General features: G+C 38.2%; 2 protein-coding genes and 4 non-coding genes across 6 annotated transcripts in view; 3 read left to right on the top strand and 3 right to left on the bottom strand.

The window, feature by feature from the left end:
* The window catches only part of LOC139131680 (ribonucleoside-diphosphate reductase large subunit-like), a 296454-nt gene that overhangs the window by 68654 nt on the left and 208580 nt on the right, over positions 1-19220 (bottom strand). The window lies entirely within an intron of this gene.
* On the top strand, positions 9588-9669 carry Trnas-gcu (transfer RNA serine (anticodon GCU)). The gene has a single exon. It is a non-coding gene; the product is annotated as a tRNA-Ser (tRNA).
* Positions 10377-10458, top strand: Trnas-gcu (transfer RNA serine (anticodon GCU)). The gene has a single exon. It is a non-coding gene; the product is annotated as a tRNA-Ser (tRNA).
* LOC139131678 (5-hydroxyisourate hydrolase-like) lies at positions 11383-16751 on the top strand. The gene is made up of 4 exons (XM_070697846.1): positions 11383-11521; positions 11855-12021; positions 12469-12604; positions 13769-16751. Exons 1-4 carry the CDS (start codon positions 11480-11482, stop codon positions 13856-13858), a joined length of 435 nt encoding a protein of 144 aa, XP_070553947.1. The 5' UTR covers positions 11383-11479; the 3' UTR covers positions 13859-16751.
* Positions 18234-18315, bottom strand: Trnas-gcu (transfer RNA serine (anticodon GCU)). The gene has a single exon. It is a non-coding gene; the product is annotated as a tRNA-Ser (tRNA).
* Positions 19080-19161, bottom strand: Trnas-gcu (transfer RNA serine (anticodon GCU)). The gene has a single exon. It is a non-coding gene; the product is annotated as a tRNA-Ser (tRNA).

The following is a 19220-nucleotide window of genomic DNA, read 5'->3' as shown; positions in this document are numbered from 1 at the left end:
GGGTGGCGGCCATTTTAAATATCAAATATCGGTAAATTTTTGGAAATTTGTTTCTTTTAGTGCGAAATTTTCTTAGTGACCTCTGACTTTTATTCTTGAATTGGTAAGAGTATGGTTGAAAGTATCATGGAGGAAAGTTTGAGCAAAAGTTTGAAGTCTTTCACTTTGGAGGCGCGTTCTGCCTCAATCGTTGCGAAAAGAATCGCTCATCTTTAATGCATTTAATATCTGCCTTACCTATCTATGTGTAGGCACATCTAGAACTCTGAGTCCAGCCAGGATATTGTATGTGGTCTTGACTTGTTTTCATCAAGCTCAATAAACGAATCATTTACTTGGGGTTCACAAATACTGGGACAAGCTTCTCGTGATATTAAGTTGCGGTCGGCTTACAGGCGCCGTCGGCAGAGCTATCCGGTTACCGCTGACATTTTCCCCACAACAAGTGACCCCGTCGAGTTGTGACGCGATCAGAAGCTTCCAGTGACACGCATATCGCATGCACGTGGTCATCCAAAACAACAGTATTAATGGCGGATGAAACAGCCACCACATAGCTGTAAAATATGCTCGATGGGATTTCTGAGTGAATATTGACAGATTGCCCGAAACAATTTTCGCCAGTTCATGCTGACAAACATTGTCGCTGGAGTTAAAATCAGGCAACGCAAGAAGAAATATAATGCAAAATGCAGGTTTAGAACCCATTTGGTTTCGCTGGTGTCATAGGTTAGATTTCTCCGAAAACGAATTCCCAGAATCTCTCAGTATTCAACTGAACAGATGATACTAGAGAGCTTTAGGCCTAAATAAAAGATACAGTTGGTGAGTCTCGAAACAATCCTATAGAGGCGTGTGCAGAATAAAATGAGAAAAAATAGACTAGCTCAGTTTACCATCATAGGACATTGAACTAGTCCACTTAGACTAAGATAAGCAAAATTGCTACCCTACTCCTCCTCTACGCTACCCGGCACGTAATAATCAATAATCACAATTGCGTTGTCATAGAATATCTTGGTAAAATGTCAGGCAACTGGCTATTCTTAGTATCAGCTAGGTTCCCTGAGTGAGTCTGAATGCCAGATGCCTTTCTGTCGCTTAGTTGTTAGGGAACAACATTCTCCGCAACTTTACATTAGCATTGGTTAATTTGAGACAAGTACATGATGCTTTTTGAATCACGGGAATGGGTTGAGTTTTATTATAGATTGGCAAGACAGTTTGGATACGGACGAAAGTGTGGAAGGTATATGTTTTCAAACATTCAACATTCATAAAATGGTGGGCGTTTCATGAGGGCAGCGAATTTTCAAGATCTTTCATATGAATTGCGATTGGCAGTATTCTGAAGGATGGATTCGTTTTAAAGAAACCAGCCGAAGAAAGAACGTTTAACGTGGTTGGAATGCACTCTTTATCAAGAAGGTTAGGCGTGGTTCTAATTCTTTGTAAACGTGTTAACAATTGAAAAAAATGTAGAACAGACATTAGGCATGATGTATTAAGAAGTTCCGTATTGTTCACTTGACACTTACTTCTTGCCCAGTGATTTAGGGAAAGGACGCTCAAGGATAGTTTGTTTGTCCCCCCTACTCTACTTCCCCCATAACGGGTTGATTTAACTACTTCAATATTGAGAAATATCGATTGTGTTAGTCTATGCCAATGACGATCTGACATGGTGACGGAGCAAGACAAGATGATATGTGGTAATCAATCCTGATAGTCAAAGGACCTGGAAATATTTCAAAACAATGCCCAAGTCACAACCTCTTAGCTCGAAATATTGTTGATAAACGTTTCCACACAATGTGTTTCCCGCGAAACACAAAGTATAACGCGGTAAAGTGACAGCGCCAGACTTCTTTTCCTTCGAATGAAAGTCTAGAAAATTACGAAACTAAATATAGTTGCATTGCCTGATTACATGCAATTCATTGAAGGTAATAACATTACATGTATTACCCACAGCCGTTAGCACTGGCAAAGGTGCTCAGCATGGAGGTTTTTACAAGTATCGAATGTAAGTTCTGGGCCTGAATTTTCGGAGATCTTTGCTTCTACAAATGTCAGCAAATGTCTGTAGTCACCGAAATAGCATTGTCAGTTTGTATTTCCGTGAGAAACAAGTGTTCTCTCGACCACTACGAGGAGGGTGTCTACAGGAAACTTGATGTGGCGATTACGTCAAAGGACGAAGAGAAAACGAACAGAGCCGAGAAAAATCTTTCTCGTACCTGCATACACTTAAAAATGTTCTAAAGTAGTTGACGGTACAAAACATGATTTTCCGTTCTTACGTCGCCAAATTAAAATTTTTGTTGTCTTACTTCAACCAGTTTGCTAGTTAATATATCTCAAAGTTCGATGGTAGTCTTCTGTTTTAGACTCATTATAAACTTCAACGATTCTTTGTTGTTAAAGAAATGTATTTTGACGTCTTGATTGTCTGTGTAGGAGGCGACTGGCCATATCAGCTACATTTAGTGAGTCTGAATGTCAGGTGCTTTTTAGGTTAATGAAATAGAGCTATATATATTTGACATTTTATCTGATATTCTTTATCTTCTCAGATCATTCAGGCACTGTCACCATCTCATCGCTATTAGTTCCTTTCCAATAATTCCATGTTGACCATTATAATCTGGAATTGGTTGCAATGAAACGAACATCAAATCGTAAGTTTAAAGGGACACCATCTATATCGTTTGATGATTACTTTCATTACTTTTGTTTCTTATGTCAATTGTCAGTCCTATTTCGACTCCCAAAAGCATATCGAAACACCTATTATTATCTTGTAAACACGGCATCTATAACATGCACGGTTATAGTTCGCATTTGAATTCGATTCCGGACCAAAATTCATCTGTCAACGATTAACGATGCCTCTAAACTTGCTCATGCTGTGTTGACAAGCTAAGTACAGTGTATCTCAACATATTTTGGGAGTAGTACAAGAAACAAGAAAGTCTACATTAAAATTTTAAATGTTTTAAAAAGTCACCAAGAGTTACAGCTACTGTTCCATTAAGGTAAGACGCGCCTTGGGGACAGAAATTTGGGCTTTCAAATTTTATCAATTCTCTTCTGATGTCCTATTTGTGGGGGCTCATTTTTTAAAGTTCTTGATGAAAGAAAGGTTTTTACCGTCTTAGTTTTTCGAACTAGAAAATTTCGTTTTTCTCCATAGAGTTAACACGAGGTGGCCATTTTGAATTTCAAATACTGGGAAATCTTAGGTAATTTGTCTCTCTAGTGCCAAATTTTGCACGGTGACCCCTGATTTTTATTCTTGCTTGGTAAGAGACTCAGTGGTCGATAGTTTCATTGAGGAAAGTTTGAGCAAAAGTTTAAGTCTTTCACTTCCATAAGAAAAATTCTAGTTGAACAATGATTCGCTGTTACACGGATGGAAGTGGATCGCAGGCGATAAGGAATACTTTGAAGTAGATGATGGAAGTTACTCGCTGTCAGTGATTGTTGTAGTAGCGAATCGAATAACAGAAAGAGTGAATATTTGTAGAATAACGTAAAGCAGAGAAATATCTTCTTACATTGCATGTGGAGTGATTTGGGGAACTTGAACGAGCGCAACAAATGATATTAATTTGTTCCTAGACGTCGCCCTGCGATGCGTTGGCTGTTTCTATCACGCTCGTGTACACCTTGAAGTAATTCCATTAAACTTAAAACAGATACCTGAAGTTTTTTGTAAGCACAGGAAAAGCCTGTGACGCTGAACAAATGAAATTGAAAACATTTCAATCATTTATGCGCACCTTCCCCTAACTCTCAGGTCGCCATGGAAACGCGCAATACGTAGGACACTGCCATGACAAGACGACAAGCAATCCTCTAGTGACACATAGAAATTCGATATCACCGGGATGCCTACAGCGTCAAGTATACCCACATTAAATTTCCTTCTAATCACCAGATGCTGAAAGGACAGATGTGAGAGATAGCGTCGTTCGCTTGATAGCATTGTGTATTCGCAAGGCCCTTTGCCAAGGCTCCGTGCGTGTTTTAATCCGATGCAACGATATCATTGTGAACAAAATAGATGAAAGACGTAACATCCTAGCGTAGTTGTACTACAAATGCCGCAATATGCGTCTTCAAGGAACATTTACTAAAACTTCTTGAGCTTTTCCCATCTTTTCGGGTTTTTTTGTGGTATCCTCTATAGTTAGTCGTCATCTATAGTTAGTCGTCATCTTCCTCAGGCAAGTTGAAGAATGGAGAATCAATCTGAAAATTCAACGACAAGTTTTGCACCAAAAATTACGAGCTGTTGTCGATATCATTGCACCTTATTTCATTTCTTAGGTGAGTGTTCTCAGAGTCCACCATGTTGATAAGATCCATAGGTAAGGGTAACTGTTGTAGAGAGGAGACGGTTGGTAGCGAATGACCACCTTAAACTATCTTTGCATCGTGATAGTGGGCACGGATATCGCATGATATATCCGTCTACACCTGTATCGTCGGTGATTTCAATCAATTTGACTTGAAACCTGATTTCCCAATTTACATTATTACTCTATGTCACAGGTACCTCTACACAAAAAGGACACAAGAGTCCAGGTTATAGTACAATAGAACTCATTGGTAGGCCATCTTTCGGTGGCAGTGTTAGTGTGTCAATACTTCCAAAATCAAATCAGAAAATACAGACGGAATCTAAAGCCGCGCACGAGTGTTCTCCGTACAGTTCAAATGCGAATGGCAATTAAATCGCTATTACATTACACTGTAGGACGCTTCCATAGAACTGACTGTGCCCTTAGTCTGGTTTGATGGGTTCGTGGTAAATTTCTATGAAAAAAATGTTGAACATACATGGTTTCATAGCAATGTGGTATGTTCTGTCTAAGGTGCAAGTAGATTATATATTACTGGATTTTCTGTTCTGTGCCTCATTTGCACTGCCTTTGTGAAGTTTTAGTGACTTGGTTGTCTTGTTCCTACACAAGCTTTACCGATAAAGTGGGCGCGATATGTGTACAGGTGATCTGCTTGCCTTTTATTGGAAGTAAAAGGTCAGCTACAGTCTCAAAGCTAATGGGTGTAATATGTTTGCAAAATACGATGAAGTTGGGTCTATGATAAAAATTGTAGGGTTTTACTAACCATGCCTGGTAGTTGTATCAACTGCCAGAGGATGAAATCGTCAAACCAGAGGTACGATAAGCTTATTTGTGAGCTTCCAACGGCTATATGAGAACATGGAGGTAGAAAGAGAGAAGCCTTCTCTCCTTCTACCTCCATGATGAGAATCGCCAAATCTGATGACTGGAAATCAACAGAGAGCCGGGCCTTCAGAATAGCTAGGCCGTCAACGTGTGTCGATTTCACGTGCGCTGCTGTATTTGACCTTTTCATCTGGATACGGGCTAAAAGACGCTGTGATGGCGCTGGGGCAAAAGAACTGAACCAAGTTCCCCGCGGCCGTCCAGCGAGCCTTCACGTAGCTCCCAGGGGACTCGGATCTTGGCCCAGTATTTGCGATCCCGAACAACTACCGTGGCGTCGACGTCGTAGTCGGCGGATGTCGCCACAAGCCGATGAACAGCTGCGGAGCCAAGGCGCATAAACTACATCGCCATTTAGGGTATGTAAAGGCGTAGAAAACGGGGATTAAATTATCATAAGTTCTTGGAAAGTTAATGACACGACGATACAGTGAAGCTTCACAGAATACGGGACTTTGCAGTGTAGCTAAGGGAGACAGTCTGTCTCCACAGTTGACTGGGCTATTATCTTGTTTACGATTCGAACAAAAGTGCTGTTCAACGCATTGTCTAAGACAGAGGAGTACCTTCCTTCAAATTCAACAGTACGGTTTTATTTCTTGTGATTTTAACAACCTGACATAATTCATTCTCAATTGCAACGGGGAAGGAGTACATGATTGCGAACAAACATAATTGTGGGAATCACCTCACCATAAATATAAAGAAAAGCATTGTTATAGGAAACATTTGGCCAGTATCTCTTTAGAGGGTTGTTATAACCACGGTCCCTCCATTTTGTGGAGGGACCGTGTTATAACTACCCATGACAAAATGACAATCATCATTTTCACCATCACCATATATCATCATCATTGTCATAAGTAGGGCTTTTTGCTTATTCGTGTGTTTATTTAATATCCGTTCATTTATTTATTAATCACGAACCAACATGGTGCCTCGTAAAGATTTGTTATGAAATGAATTTAATATAACTGCAACTGGTGCATACACGAGGCAAAAAAAACATTAATAATAAAAAATAATTAAAAGTAAAGAGCTGATAAATTGAAAACAACATGAATTCGTTAACAAGATTCGCTGAGCATGTCAACTGAGCATTGTCAGCGAAAGATCGATAGACTATCCATTGACAGTTTAATTAAATGTCTTACCAAGTGATTATACTTCAAGATGTCTTCAAGCGTAGACGCAGAGTCCGTAGAAGGTGTCATGCAACCGCTAGAATGTAAAACACTATTTTTAGCATCTTGTGAGTGGTGACTTTCAACACGGCAAAAAATCCGCTTAACCTATATACAGTGTGGTCAATTCCTTCTGAAAAGATCTTTCTCGAGAAGATGATGGCGAGGAAAAAATTCATTGGGTAAGTTTTATTTCAAATCTATCCAGTTTCGGAACTAGCTAGATAGATTTGATCGGCAAATCAATTGAATTAATAGTATTCCACATGGGTATTTAAAAGCCATACATACAGTCGTTAAAGGGTCGCCAAGCCATTTTTTCTCTTGTTTATACACACAGTTTAAATGGATTTTTAGCAAGAATGGGGTAAAGAAGAAAAATAAAAAAAAAATTATGCAAATAGCTGTATCCAATCAAAAGTTATGAATTTTTAAAGCAATAAAAATGCCATTTTTTCGCGGACAATTTTCGGCAAATTTTAAAATTATTTCAATGAATGCCGATTCCTTCAAGTTTGGCAACCCATAATTTTTTATTTACTTCACATGGAATCATTAAACTATGTGTCTTGTGCACAGATTTACCCAATATTACGGAAAAATCAAGATTTGACTGATGCACAGTCTTTTGAAACTGTGAGTGTTGAAAATTGAAAATATTTTGTCTGACTTAGTCAAAATTGCGGCGGCACCGTACCATCGAAAAATGGATGGATTTTTATGTTTTTATGAATTTTGAATTCACATAACTTAAAAACTAGAGCTCACAATACAATGAAATTTTGTCACAATGTTATTTAATAACACTCAATTCTAACAAATTAATTTAAACTGCCAATTGTCTTTTAATGCAGTTCATTTTCAGCCATGAAATTGTAAGAAATAGCTGTCCCTAACTTCAGCCTCAGGCAGGCTGTCAATGGTGTGTCAGTGTGACTGCCTTCCGCCGCCATCTTGAGTCACACTGTACTGAGGTCTATGAATGAACACGATTTTGTTTTTATGATTCGTACTTGTGCTCGTGGACAGATTTTCGTCATATGTCACAGAAATGTTGGAATGATGTTTAAAAAGAGCATGCTACAAGTTTTATGGCAAAAATATGTATCTAAATGGGAAAAATCTACACCGAATTTACCGTACTCACTTTACCTCGTGTTTGCTGGCTAAAATTCCCAGAATATAACAAAAACTCACCACTACATGTAAATGGGATGGTCTGCCACTTCCTGGCCAAGTTTCACAGTTCTATGACAGCGTGCACAGGGCCCGAAAGCAGTTCCGTTGCGAAATAGGTATTGACTGGATTCAGAAGTGCGTGCCATGAGCGGCGACCGCTCGAGCGCTGTGGCCGGTCAGTACAAAGTGGCATTTTTGGAGAGGAAAAACACTATTTTTCTATCGTTTTTTCTTCAGTTTTTTAATGAAACCTGCCTTATACATCGATTTTAATTGGAAATATCCATTTTTTCAGTAACTGAGCTACTTATTTTCAGAAAAAATGGCGTTTAAAATTTCACGAAAATCAAATTTCACTTTCAGTGTGCGTGAGTTGCGTATAATGTCGCAACATTTTAGCTTAACTTTGGCCACCCTACAGTCGTTAAAGGGTCGATTCTCAGATATTCTACCGCAACACTTATATACTTTTTAATACGGTGTTTGAATGAAGACCTTAGCAACAAAATATTGTTCACGTCTTTTCCCGGTAAGTTTTCTTTTCTTGATAATACTGAAAAAAACTAACTGTCGATCAAAATGAGATTTTCTGAAAATCTGTAATAGGTGCAATTGTGAGAGATGGATGGATATCATCAATGATCGATTCCTGTCAATGATGTTCGTTGCACTGTTGGCGGCGCTGTGCATGCGAAATCAAATTCATGATATCCGATGCTCAGTGGAACCATGTAGCGACGCAAAAATGTTAAACTTTGTTGATAGCTATCCTAATGGACGACTTTTAATAATCTGTACACACAATTTGTGTGGCTTTTTTATTTTTTAGAGCGGCGGAGGGGGGTCAGACAGAGATAGGCAGACAGAGACACAGAGACAGAGGGGCAAACCAGTATATGCTGTGGTCACTACTGCCTAACACTGGTCCATGTGTACGTTTGTTTCGATGAAGCGTCATGTACGGCAGAATGAAGATGAGTTTGGAGACAACGATCAGTATCTTGAACGCAATTTGCCAAATCATGGATACAAGTGCTCTTTAACATTTTAACAATTCCAACACTTTATCGGATCACACATAGGCGGTTTCCTCAAATTGGTGCAAGAAAATTAATATATTAGGCAATTTGCATATACGATTTGCTGGTATACTCTGTGTCTTCGGCAATTATGCCACTCTGTCGGGTAAATTCGATTTGTAAATTGACTAGAAAGTTAAGGAAATTCCTTGATCTTCTATTCAGATACACTTTGTGTCACTGGTGAGAAGACGGACAAGCTAAACCCAATAATATGTGAATTCTGTTAGCCTATGTGTTTTAATTCTTGTAATGACAGATGTAATTTCAAAGACGATGTTATTTCAAGGATAATTCTGACTATCTTCGAACTCGATCAGGGGCAATGAAACTGCCGTTAGATGGTAATTAAAAATGAAAAGTACACAAATAGGAGAGGGATAACTTCCATTGCAAACAAACATCAACATGCCATTTTCTACTCGATCCGAAGTCAGGTGACCATACAGTATTTGTTTGGTCTCCCTAGTAAAGTACAGTAATGGCCTCTGGTTAGTTTATATAGTAGGTTTCCCTACCAGTCGAGTTTCCATCTTGTATCAGATTCTTTGTCAACGCAAGAACTATTTCCCGGAAGAGGGTTTTACATTTTGGAACTTCAAAGTTTTCTCTGAATAAACCTTTTCTTTAAAACTTGAGAACGCTGTCTTTAAACGATATTTCTGAGTGGTCATTATATACTGTGAACAGTGAATTTCATGGCAATTTTGGGGCTTTACTGCAAATAAACAAAAGTTTTTGTTAGATTTGTTTATTTTTGTCTTTTGTCTTGTGAACTCCCGTTTATCACAAAATACTCCTGAGACTTATTTGAATTTTATTATGAAGAAACAAACGTTATTGTAAGACATTGCAACTATTTCCAAATAGTACAATATAGACAAGACGAGGTGGCCGAGTGGTTAAGGCGATGGACTGCTAATCCATTGTGCTCTGCACGCGTGGGTTCGAATCCCATCCTCGTCGCCAATTTCTTTTGAAATTGAATGCAAAGTCAAACTAGTTCTGTGACCACCAGATGTTAAAGACCGAGAGGTTTTCCGGAGCTACCTGAACAAAAACTAAATAACGACCAATCAACAATCTTTGCAGCATGACATCAGTACAATGAATGTTCAAAGCAAAATAAGGCTTAAGAAAATATTCTTTTCTCTGCACAAGCAGAGTAATTCTTGTCATTTTCCAAAGATAACATAACATTTTAAGATAAAAATAATAACTTGTCGATAGCTTCCAACACTTAAAGCGTCGCGTTTTGTGGACAAGAGAGAAAGGGGGGGAGAGAGGAGGGAAGACCAGTATGCAGATCACAACTGATATGTTGTGGTCACTATGATTCACAATGCCGGTGCATGTGGTCGTCAGATGAAAGGTGTCAGTTACGGCAGAATAAAGATGAACTTTGGAGATAAAGACTCAGGATCAGCATCTGGAAAGTAATTGAAAGTACTATTTCCAGGAGGAAGGGGGTTGATTTCGGAACTGCAAGATTTTCTCTGTATGTTCCAGTCTTTAAACAATTTCTAAGTGGTCATTGTATACTGTGAGTATTTGAATTCAATGGCAATTTTGAGGCTTTACTGCAAATAAAACATGCTTTTGTTATATTTGTTTATTAAGAAACAAACGATATTGTAAGATATTGGAACTATTCCAAACAATTTTATCGGTAAGACGAGGTGGCCGAGTGGTTAAGGCGATGGACTGCTAATCCATTGTGCTCTGCACGCGTGGGTTCGAATCCCATCCTCGTCGCCAATTTCTTTTGAATTTGAATGCAAAGACAGACACAGTTCTGATAGACCACCACATGTGAAGAGCAAAGAGGTTTTTCGGAGCTTGTCCTAGAAAAAACAAATAGCGATCAATCAACAATCGGATCAGACGAGAACAGCAATAAAAAAAGAGACATAAAGGTTTGTGTTCGCAGCATGACAATTAGTGTAATGAATGTTCAAAGCATAACATGGCTTACGAAAAAATTTTATTCTCTGCACAAGCAGAGTAATTGTTGTCAATTTCCCGAGATTATATAACATCTCCTGACAAAAACAAGAACCTGTCGATAACTTCCATCATGTAAAGCATCGTGTTTAATGGACAAGTGATTTAAAAAGTGTGCATCTCATCCTTTCTGAAAACTAGTCCTCTAAATTTGAACTGGAGCTGACTCAAACTTGAATATGACGGAGGGTGCACTTTGTTGTTTTTTTTTCAAAAATATAAATTGAAATAAAAATTGATTTCCTCCTTCGAACTCACACAGAAAATAAACAGGTCCAATCTCAGCTTTGAAAAACTCTGCCAAGATGGATGATAAAAATGGCGGTAAAGTATCCGGGGCTAGACCAAACACTAATGTTGATTATTTTAGAAATAGAAATATTACCCTTTGCGCTTTCTGTTCGGGGACTGCAAAAAGTTTGAAAGTGCGAGGTGCTGATTGGCCTAAGATTTTAGCGCTGAGAAACCCCGCCCCAACGGGCGCATTAGATGATTGAAAATTTTGAGATGAAGCGCAGAGGAGGTCAGGGAAATGGGGAAAGGAGAGGTAGCTAAATTTTCGACTCCCTCCCCACCTAAGATATTTGAATGTGACCTCTGAGGCGATCGTAACAGCGACCTCCAGACTGCATTGTGATTGGCACAGGCAAGCGTCACTTTAGTGTCAAAGGTCGATACGCGCTGCACTGCAGCAGGTCAGTTTGGTCTGTTTCAGCCACGCGATCTCGCTTGATGAGAATATTCATGTGTGCGAGGTTTATATATACCATCTATGAGTTCTGACAGATTGGAGAGGATAGCTGGACATATTGAGGTAAGACTCCTGCTCTCGACAACAAGTTACATCCATCGTCAACAACAACATGCGCGTGTTTCGTGAACGTGAAAATTACTTCCGGTTACGAATGCTGCCATTGAGTACAGAGGCCGGCTGATGACACCGTTCAAAGTATATTTAAACAATCAAACAATCAAACACAAAACTATTAAACACCAAGTTTTCATACTCAAGGCTATAACCTCCATCACGATCGCTGTAGAGAGAGTGGCGGTTGTCTTTATGCGTGTATCATGTTTACTCATGGTGTATAATACCGCGGCCTGTATGATCATGAGCACTTACGATAGCCTTAATACGATACCACAGGTTGAGGGACGGCATAAGCTGACGCTTCATCCAAGAGACATGGCAGGTGCACAGAGCCCCCTGACAACCCATGTTTTAGACACTGCAACAGGAAAACCGGCTGCAAATCTCGCAATAAGACTGCTCTACAGAAGGAATGAAAACGAGTGGGACCTGATAACAAACGGGTAAGGGTTACGTTGACCGCCCTCATTAGTGTGTATCGGCGTATTACTTTGTTTACTTCCGTACCGCGCTACGCGTCTTGGACTGCATAGACTGGAAGATCCGTCGCTCGAGGGCGCTCCCGAGCGACGGATCTTCCAGTCTATGGACAGAGGAGAGAACTGGAGTAAAGCACGTGAATGTAGCCCTGCGAAAGCTGTATTTGTGAAATATCTGATTACAGGACGATTATATTTAACTGTTTAAATAACCTTGAGTGTCAAGAACTCTTGAACCAGTACCTGAAGAACCGATTTTGCTAAATGTTCCAATACTTATGGAAATATGAAACATTTAGAAAAAAAAAATTATACAAGGCAATCTGTCAAGTTTTTTTTGAATTACATAGGAGTGTTAGATTTTTCTTAACCACGTAACATTGAAGCGTGCTTTATGATATCTTTCAACAGGAAAACAAACAGTGATGGAAGATGTCCAGGTCTGCTGACTAAAGAACAGTTCCCTGTTGGTGTTTATAAAATGCACTTTGATACTGGAGCATACCACCAGTCTCAGAATGTCCAAGGTTTTTACCCGTACGTCGAGGTATGCTCATAATTTAAATTCGGCCTTTTGAAAGACAGTATTGTTACAAGTGAAGATACAACAATCTACATTCAGTGCTATTCAGTGACTCTCAACATTTTCAAAGAGTAATTATCATGCTAAATGTCTGTCTGGTTTTACATCATAGACAGAACAATTGAACATGTCATTTTCAAAGGTAATCAGTTTGTTTGTTGACTCAAACCAGAGTAAAGGAACTAAGCCCAAACCATCCTTAATGTTCAATGTAATCATTTGGTTACTTGATATTATTCTTTGATGAGGTGGATGTTTACACAGAAGTGGCTGCAATGCCAGTCGATGGCTCCCTTTGACTTTAGTTACATGTAAATGGTTTTATGATAATACATTTTTTCTCCTCTATTAACTTTGAGTATGCAGCCCGCCAAGTTGCCTGTACAGTAATGTTGCACCCCTTTGAAAGTTAGCTCAGACGAGTTTTAGAAAAGTAGGAAACAAATATAATATTGTCATAAAACCATAAAGCATGCTAGCAAAATGTGTTGGCATCTGTAATAAACAGATGCTACTGTAGTCTCTGTCATTCTCCAGCAACTGTATTCTTGACAATTTTGTAGCCATGGTTTGTGTTAAGTAAAGGTAGAATGCGCCTCAGGGACAGATATTAGCCTTTAGGACTCTCAAATTTTTTACGATTCTTTTCTGCACTGCCACTTATGCAGACATGTTTCAAAGCTTCTGGAGTAAGAAGACATTTCCTTCTTAGTTTTTCAAAAATCGGAAACGTTATTTTTTCCACATATGGATGGCAGCCATTTTGAATTTCAAATATCAGTATATGTCTTATAATTTGTTTCTCTTGTTCCAAACTTTGCACGGTGACCCCTGATTTTGTTCTTGATTTGGTAAGAGTATGGTGAAAGTTTCATTGAGGAAAGTTTGATTAAAAGTGTAAGTCTTTCACTTTCAAGGCTTGCACTACCTTAAGGCATATGGCACAGTTGTTGGTATAAATAAATGACAACTATACCAATCACCATACATGTACAATAATTGCATTTTCAACAGGAAAACCTTGCAGAATGAAATGTAACTTGTCAATGATGAGGTGATCAGTTACAGTGTAACAAAGCAGATGACAGCCCTCTTGTTACATTTGTGTGTCATTTCTTTCCTCCACAGATAGTGTTTGAGATCCGTGATCCAAGCCAACACTACCATGTACCGCTATTGCTGAGTCCATTTGGATACTCTACATACAGGGGAAGTTAATGGCAGTAGGCAAAGGACATTCAAACATAGATACCAGGTGCTTAATCAAAAAGAGTATTATGGTTATACATAAGTGAGTGACCACAGGAAGCTGCTTGGAGAGCCTTGTGGAATATTTAGTATTTTGAACAGTGAAACCTTTTCTATACTAATTCTACAGATACCTCTGATATATGGACACTTGTCCATTAGGGACTGGTTTTCTGAAGTAAAATATTTCAAGTTGAATAGAATAAAAATCATCTTCTACCTGTGCATTAAGAACATTTTTGCAAAATCGAAAGGTGATCTTAATACAAGGGTTTCACTGTTCTATTACAAAGACTCTATATGTCAATGTTGAACCAGTGATAGAGATGACTCTGTAATATGGAGATTTTCAAATGAAAAATAGGTTCATAGAACCCTCAGTTCCTGACATTTTAAATGTCATCAAATCAACACAATGTGAAAAGCAAGAGTAATTGAAGATTGATACATTGAAAACGTTAAGGTAGTATGCGCCTCGAAAGTGAAAGACTTAAATTTTTGCTCAAAATTTCCTTGATGAAACTTTCAGCCATTATCTTACCAAATCAAAAATAAAAATCGAGGTCACTATGCAAATCTTGGAACCAGAGAAACAAATTACCCAATATTTATCGAAATTTGAAATTCAAAATGGCTGCCATCTCTGTGTTAAGTCTGTGGGGGAAAAAAATTTCAATTTTCGAAAAATCAAGACGTTGAAAATGTTTCTTACTCCAAGAGCTTTAAAAATGAGCCACCATAGATGTAGATTAGAAAAGGTTTGTTAATATTTTAGAATTTGAATAGCTATCCCAGAGGCACATCTACCTTAACAAAGTGAAGTGATGCACATTGTAATGGGTATTACAGTACATTTACCAATGATTTTGACGATGAGATACAGCTGGATATTGATACTCTACCTAATTAGGTTTGTCAGTTTGCTCGCGAATTTACTCTTTTAGTGGTCAACTTTTACATTAGGGGAAGGCTGCATTAACTTGCATGGTACCTGAAACCCGAGTTCTTGCCTGACCAACTCGGGTGACAAACAGAAGACTTTTAATCCCCAAGGTGTGAATGATCCATTGTTACCTTTATCTAATCCAGCTGGTGCCATTGTAGTGCCATTGTAGGAAAGGCAGGTCTGTGAAATTGATCCTCTAGGGAGTCGGGTATTCCTAAGTTAATGGAGCCTTCCCGTAATGACAACTTTGCGCCAACATCAGACAGACTAAAATAGCAGGTGATGCAGCAAGATGTCTGTAAACTAATTTACTATGTAGTATGTTTATATCTTTACAGCAGCTATCAGTTGGTGACACACACAGAGACTGGTTGCCAAGTTTACAAGCAGTTCAAATTCACGGAGAGGTGGTAAAAGAACGATGTTACTGCAAATTTAGACTCAGAGGATTAAATTAAATATAACCCATCAGGTCGTCTACTTCAAGTAAAATTTGAAAAATAAGTACACGTCCCATTGCACAATTTACTACTTTTTTGTGTGATCCATTTTGTACTACTTTTAGATTTTGGTTAGATTTGAGTTGAAGAGAAATGTTTTAGTTTTGAATTATTTCTACGTTCGACAAAACACTTGTCTGAGTTTTTTTAGACTATAAAGTTGCTGACCCAAAGCCCTTGGGTTGTTAGTTTTATTTTTTTTTCTGTTAAATGAAAACGTCGGATCAACTAGAAATGAGAAACACTCTTACAATGTTGCAAGGTTTATATCGCTACAATCTTGTCAATATAGAAAACTGTTGTCTGCGTGTTTTTAGGCTAGAAAGTTGCTGACACAAAGACCTTGGGTTGTTAGTTTTATATTTTTTTGTGTTTAATAAAAACCTCGGATCAACTAGAAATGATAAACACTCTTACAATGTTGCAATGTTTTTATCGCTTGTCGCTACAATCTTGTCAATATAGAAAACAAATGACGTTCACGAAATAGCCTGAAACCCCCAAGTTCACTTCGTACTGAAGTAGGCCCCGATGTCAGCTCATTGAGAAATGTGGTGTCATTCATTTGTTGATAACCAAAGTAAAGTTTGTTCATTTTACACATCACTCTATTATTTTGAAGTCATGAACTTTATTGATATTCAACTACAAAGAACACTGTCCTCTGAGTCTAAATTTGCAGTAACGTTGTTCTTTTACCACCTCTCCGTGAATTTGAACTGCTTGTAAAACTTGGCAACCAGTCTCTGTGTGTGTGTCACCATTGAAACTGATAGCTGCTGTAAAGATATAAACATACTACATAGTAAAATTAGTTTACAGACATCTTGCTGCGTCACCTGCTGTTTTAGTCTGTCTGATGTTGGCGCAAAGTTGTAAAAATTGACCACTAAAAGGGTAAATTCGCAAGCAAACTGACAAACCTAATAGGTAGTGTATCAATATCCAGCTGTATCTCATCGTCAAAATCATTGGTAAATGTACTGTAATATTGTATGGTCAATTCATCACTGTTTTGCTGAAAGCAAGTGAATAAATGTCTAGTTGAAACTGAACCAGCAATGAAAATGATATGCAAATTATATGGAAATTAAGATAGGAATAGGTCGTTAGAATGTATTGAATGCCATAGGAAAACATCTTGCTGAACTTCCTGCGCTCAAGCAAGATTGCCATTTAAACAGGTTTTTAGGTTTTTGGAAAGAAAAAAAACGATTTGTTTTCGCAATTTCAGTATTATGTTTCACCACATGTGGATGAATACGGTGATTAAAATATCCTAAAGAGTAGAAAAAAGGAAAGACAATAACCATCTGTTTTTCCTCCTCTCTGTGAAAAACTGTACAAATTTTGTAGACTTTGCGTGACTTTCAACACCGATAAATTATTTAGAATAAAGTAATTTGATTGAAATTTGTTCATGGGTAAATGTGACATTGATAGGGTTATATCGCAGACGGCACAGTAAGTCCAGTCCACTCAATCAACTTTTATTTAAGTATATGAGTCATACCAAAATTTTTCACATATAATTCTAATGATATTATAATTCTATCCTGTGATGACCTTTCTTTTGATTCACGTGTTCGTGAGATAGACGAGACGACACAATTTTACACCCTGATAATCAAGTGGGTACTTGGGCCCATGGCATTCTAGGGCTTTCACATGTGACATGACAATATATATATAGTTACCAAAATTACAAACATGATACAGTTGGTTTCTAGCTCTGCTCGAACTATCTTGTGTTTGCTGATAACAAAAACATCTGCATGTAGGATTGCATCAGCCGACCGGAATTGAAATGTTAGTACGCTACTATGCAGAAGCCGGTACAATTTGTGGCAGGCTATTTGCCGTTATTGTCAGCTCATTATCTTCATCAGCTACGTTTACCAATATGCATCTGCTTCGCTATTTTCAGTTGTTTATTTTTGTTGTTGTTTATGGGTCTACAAACCGATGAATTACACTAATAATAGATGCATTCAAATGAAGATACATACATGCAATACACGAATAAATTCATAGACATGAATGGAGACTTTTACATGGCAAAACAGCTGTAATGACAAAATGCAAAACCCACCAAAGAAATCCGGAGGGTTCGCTTGGACCCAAAGGAAATGATATTGAATGTTAAGGTTTGAGAAATTACCTCTCAAACAGAATCACAATACTGGGTACAGTGTTTGATTTTCTGCACGATTTACTTTTGGCCAGTGTAAGGTAGGTAAACTATCCCCCCCAACCTCCCATGTAAAAGAGAAAACAAAACTAGGCATAATATATGCTAATGCCTAAGATGTTCTCACGTAACCGTAATCTCCCAACGAACTCTTTGAGAAGCATGGCAATATCAACATGTTTACTTTTCCGTTAGCTGATTTTAATGTGAACACACGTATCTGTATGAAAATTACATGTATATGTTTTCTAATTTTTGCAGAAGAGAGTGAGAGCCTATAGCAAACAACGCGAAGGCCATGGAAAAGTGTAGATATTCTTAGTCAATACAGATGCTAAATTATAAAACGTATAATCACATAACCAAGACGCGTACGTATAGGTGCATAAGTTTTACCTTATACATGCATACATACAAACATAGAACTGTGTACAATTGAATTTGGAAAGTTATATCGCAAAATTTAAAATAAACAGAACTTATAGTGATGTTTTTCTCCCGAAATGTAGGGCACATGCAGTCTCAACTCTTTCTGTAGTGTCGATGTTCTGTGAGACCTACTTTGCGTAGAGCACTTTCGTACAGTCCTTCCCTAAAATTTAGAGAGGAAACCAGCTATCGATTTCCCTCACATTGAAACAGTCGCTTCAAGTATCCATCAACAACCTGCCGGATTGGATTGATATCGCGGATGACGCAACAAAATGGCGACCAGGATGGGATTCGAACCCACGCGTGCAGAGCACAATGGATTAGCAGTCCATCGCCTTAACCACTCGGCCACCTCGTCTTGTCTGAGATTATTAGGAAATACAAGTACAAATCTATTTTACTGTTTTGGTACGCTTTCAATCTTGATAACACTTGATGTTCATAATCATAGTCCAAAGACAATGCCAATTTCAGTATATATATATATATATATATATATATATATATATATATATATATATATATATATATATATATATATATATCTGTGTGTGTGTGTGTGTGTGTGTGTGTGTGTGTATTGTACTGAAATTTGCAATGTCTTTGGATTATGATCAACGAACGTTATCAAGATTTGTTTCCTTTATTGCGAGTGAATACACTGATGAAGGTAAAAGAACAAAAAATAAAACAAAGCCGACAAAAACTCCTGTTCAACACATTACGGTGAAGCTTCAAAATCACCATGTTCACGGTAAATAATTGTCATCCAGGAAAATTATTTTTCCGGCAGTTCAAGTTTCACAAAAAATCTCCAAAACATTTTTGCACGGAAAACGTTGAAGTTTCCAGACCCCAAACAGCTGGAAATAGTACTTTTGTCGTTGAAAGGATCTACAGATACAAGATGTGGAATCGACCTGCAGGGAAACAGTCGCATGAACTTATCAGAGATACATGTTGCATTTCTTGAATGATGCAAAGCATCGAAATTAAAACCGAAAATTTCGCCATTTTTCAGATTCTGGTGAAATAAACAAAAGTAGTCACAATATCTGTCGTTAGTGGCAAGAAATCTGCAAGGGCAGGCAGGGAAAATATCTGACTCCTAGCAAAATGTGGCGACGAGGATGGGATTCGAACCCACGCGTGCAGAGCACAATGGATTAGCAGTCCATCGCCTTAACCACTCGGCCACCTCGTCTTCTGTCCGCCTTTCAGTCTGAGAGCAAATGAACTCCACATCTGGCGTGCACAATTAGT

This window comes from Ptychodera flava, chromosome 4 (genome assembly GCF_041260155.1).
Source record: "Ptychodera flava strain L36383 chromosome 4, AS_Pfla_20210202, whole genome shotgun sequence".
NCBI lineage: Eukaryota > Metazoa > Hemichordata > Enteropneusta > Ptychoderidae > Ptychodera > Ptychodera flava.
Note: the sequence above shows the minus strand (reverse complement) of the source record. Positions and strands in the feature narration are given on the sequence as shown.

Excerpts from the sequence above, each read along its gene's own strand:
- LOC139131678 (XM_070697846.1), top strand. The coding sequence starts at position 11,480 with ATGAGTTCTGACAGATTGGAGAGGATAGCTGGACATATTGAG. Across the intron at positions 12,022-12,468 it reads TGGGACCTGATAACAAACGG|GAAAACAAACAGTGATGGAA; the intron begins GTAAGGGTTACG and ends ATCTTTCAACAG. Across the intron at positions 12,605-13,768 it reads GTTTTTACCCGTACGTCGAG|ATAGTGTTTGAGATCCGTGA; the intron begins GTATGCTCATAA and ends TTTCCTCCACAG.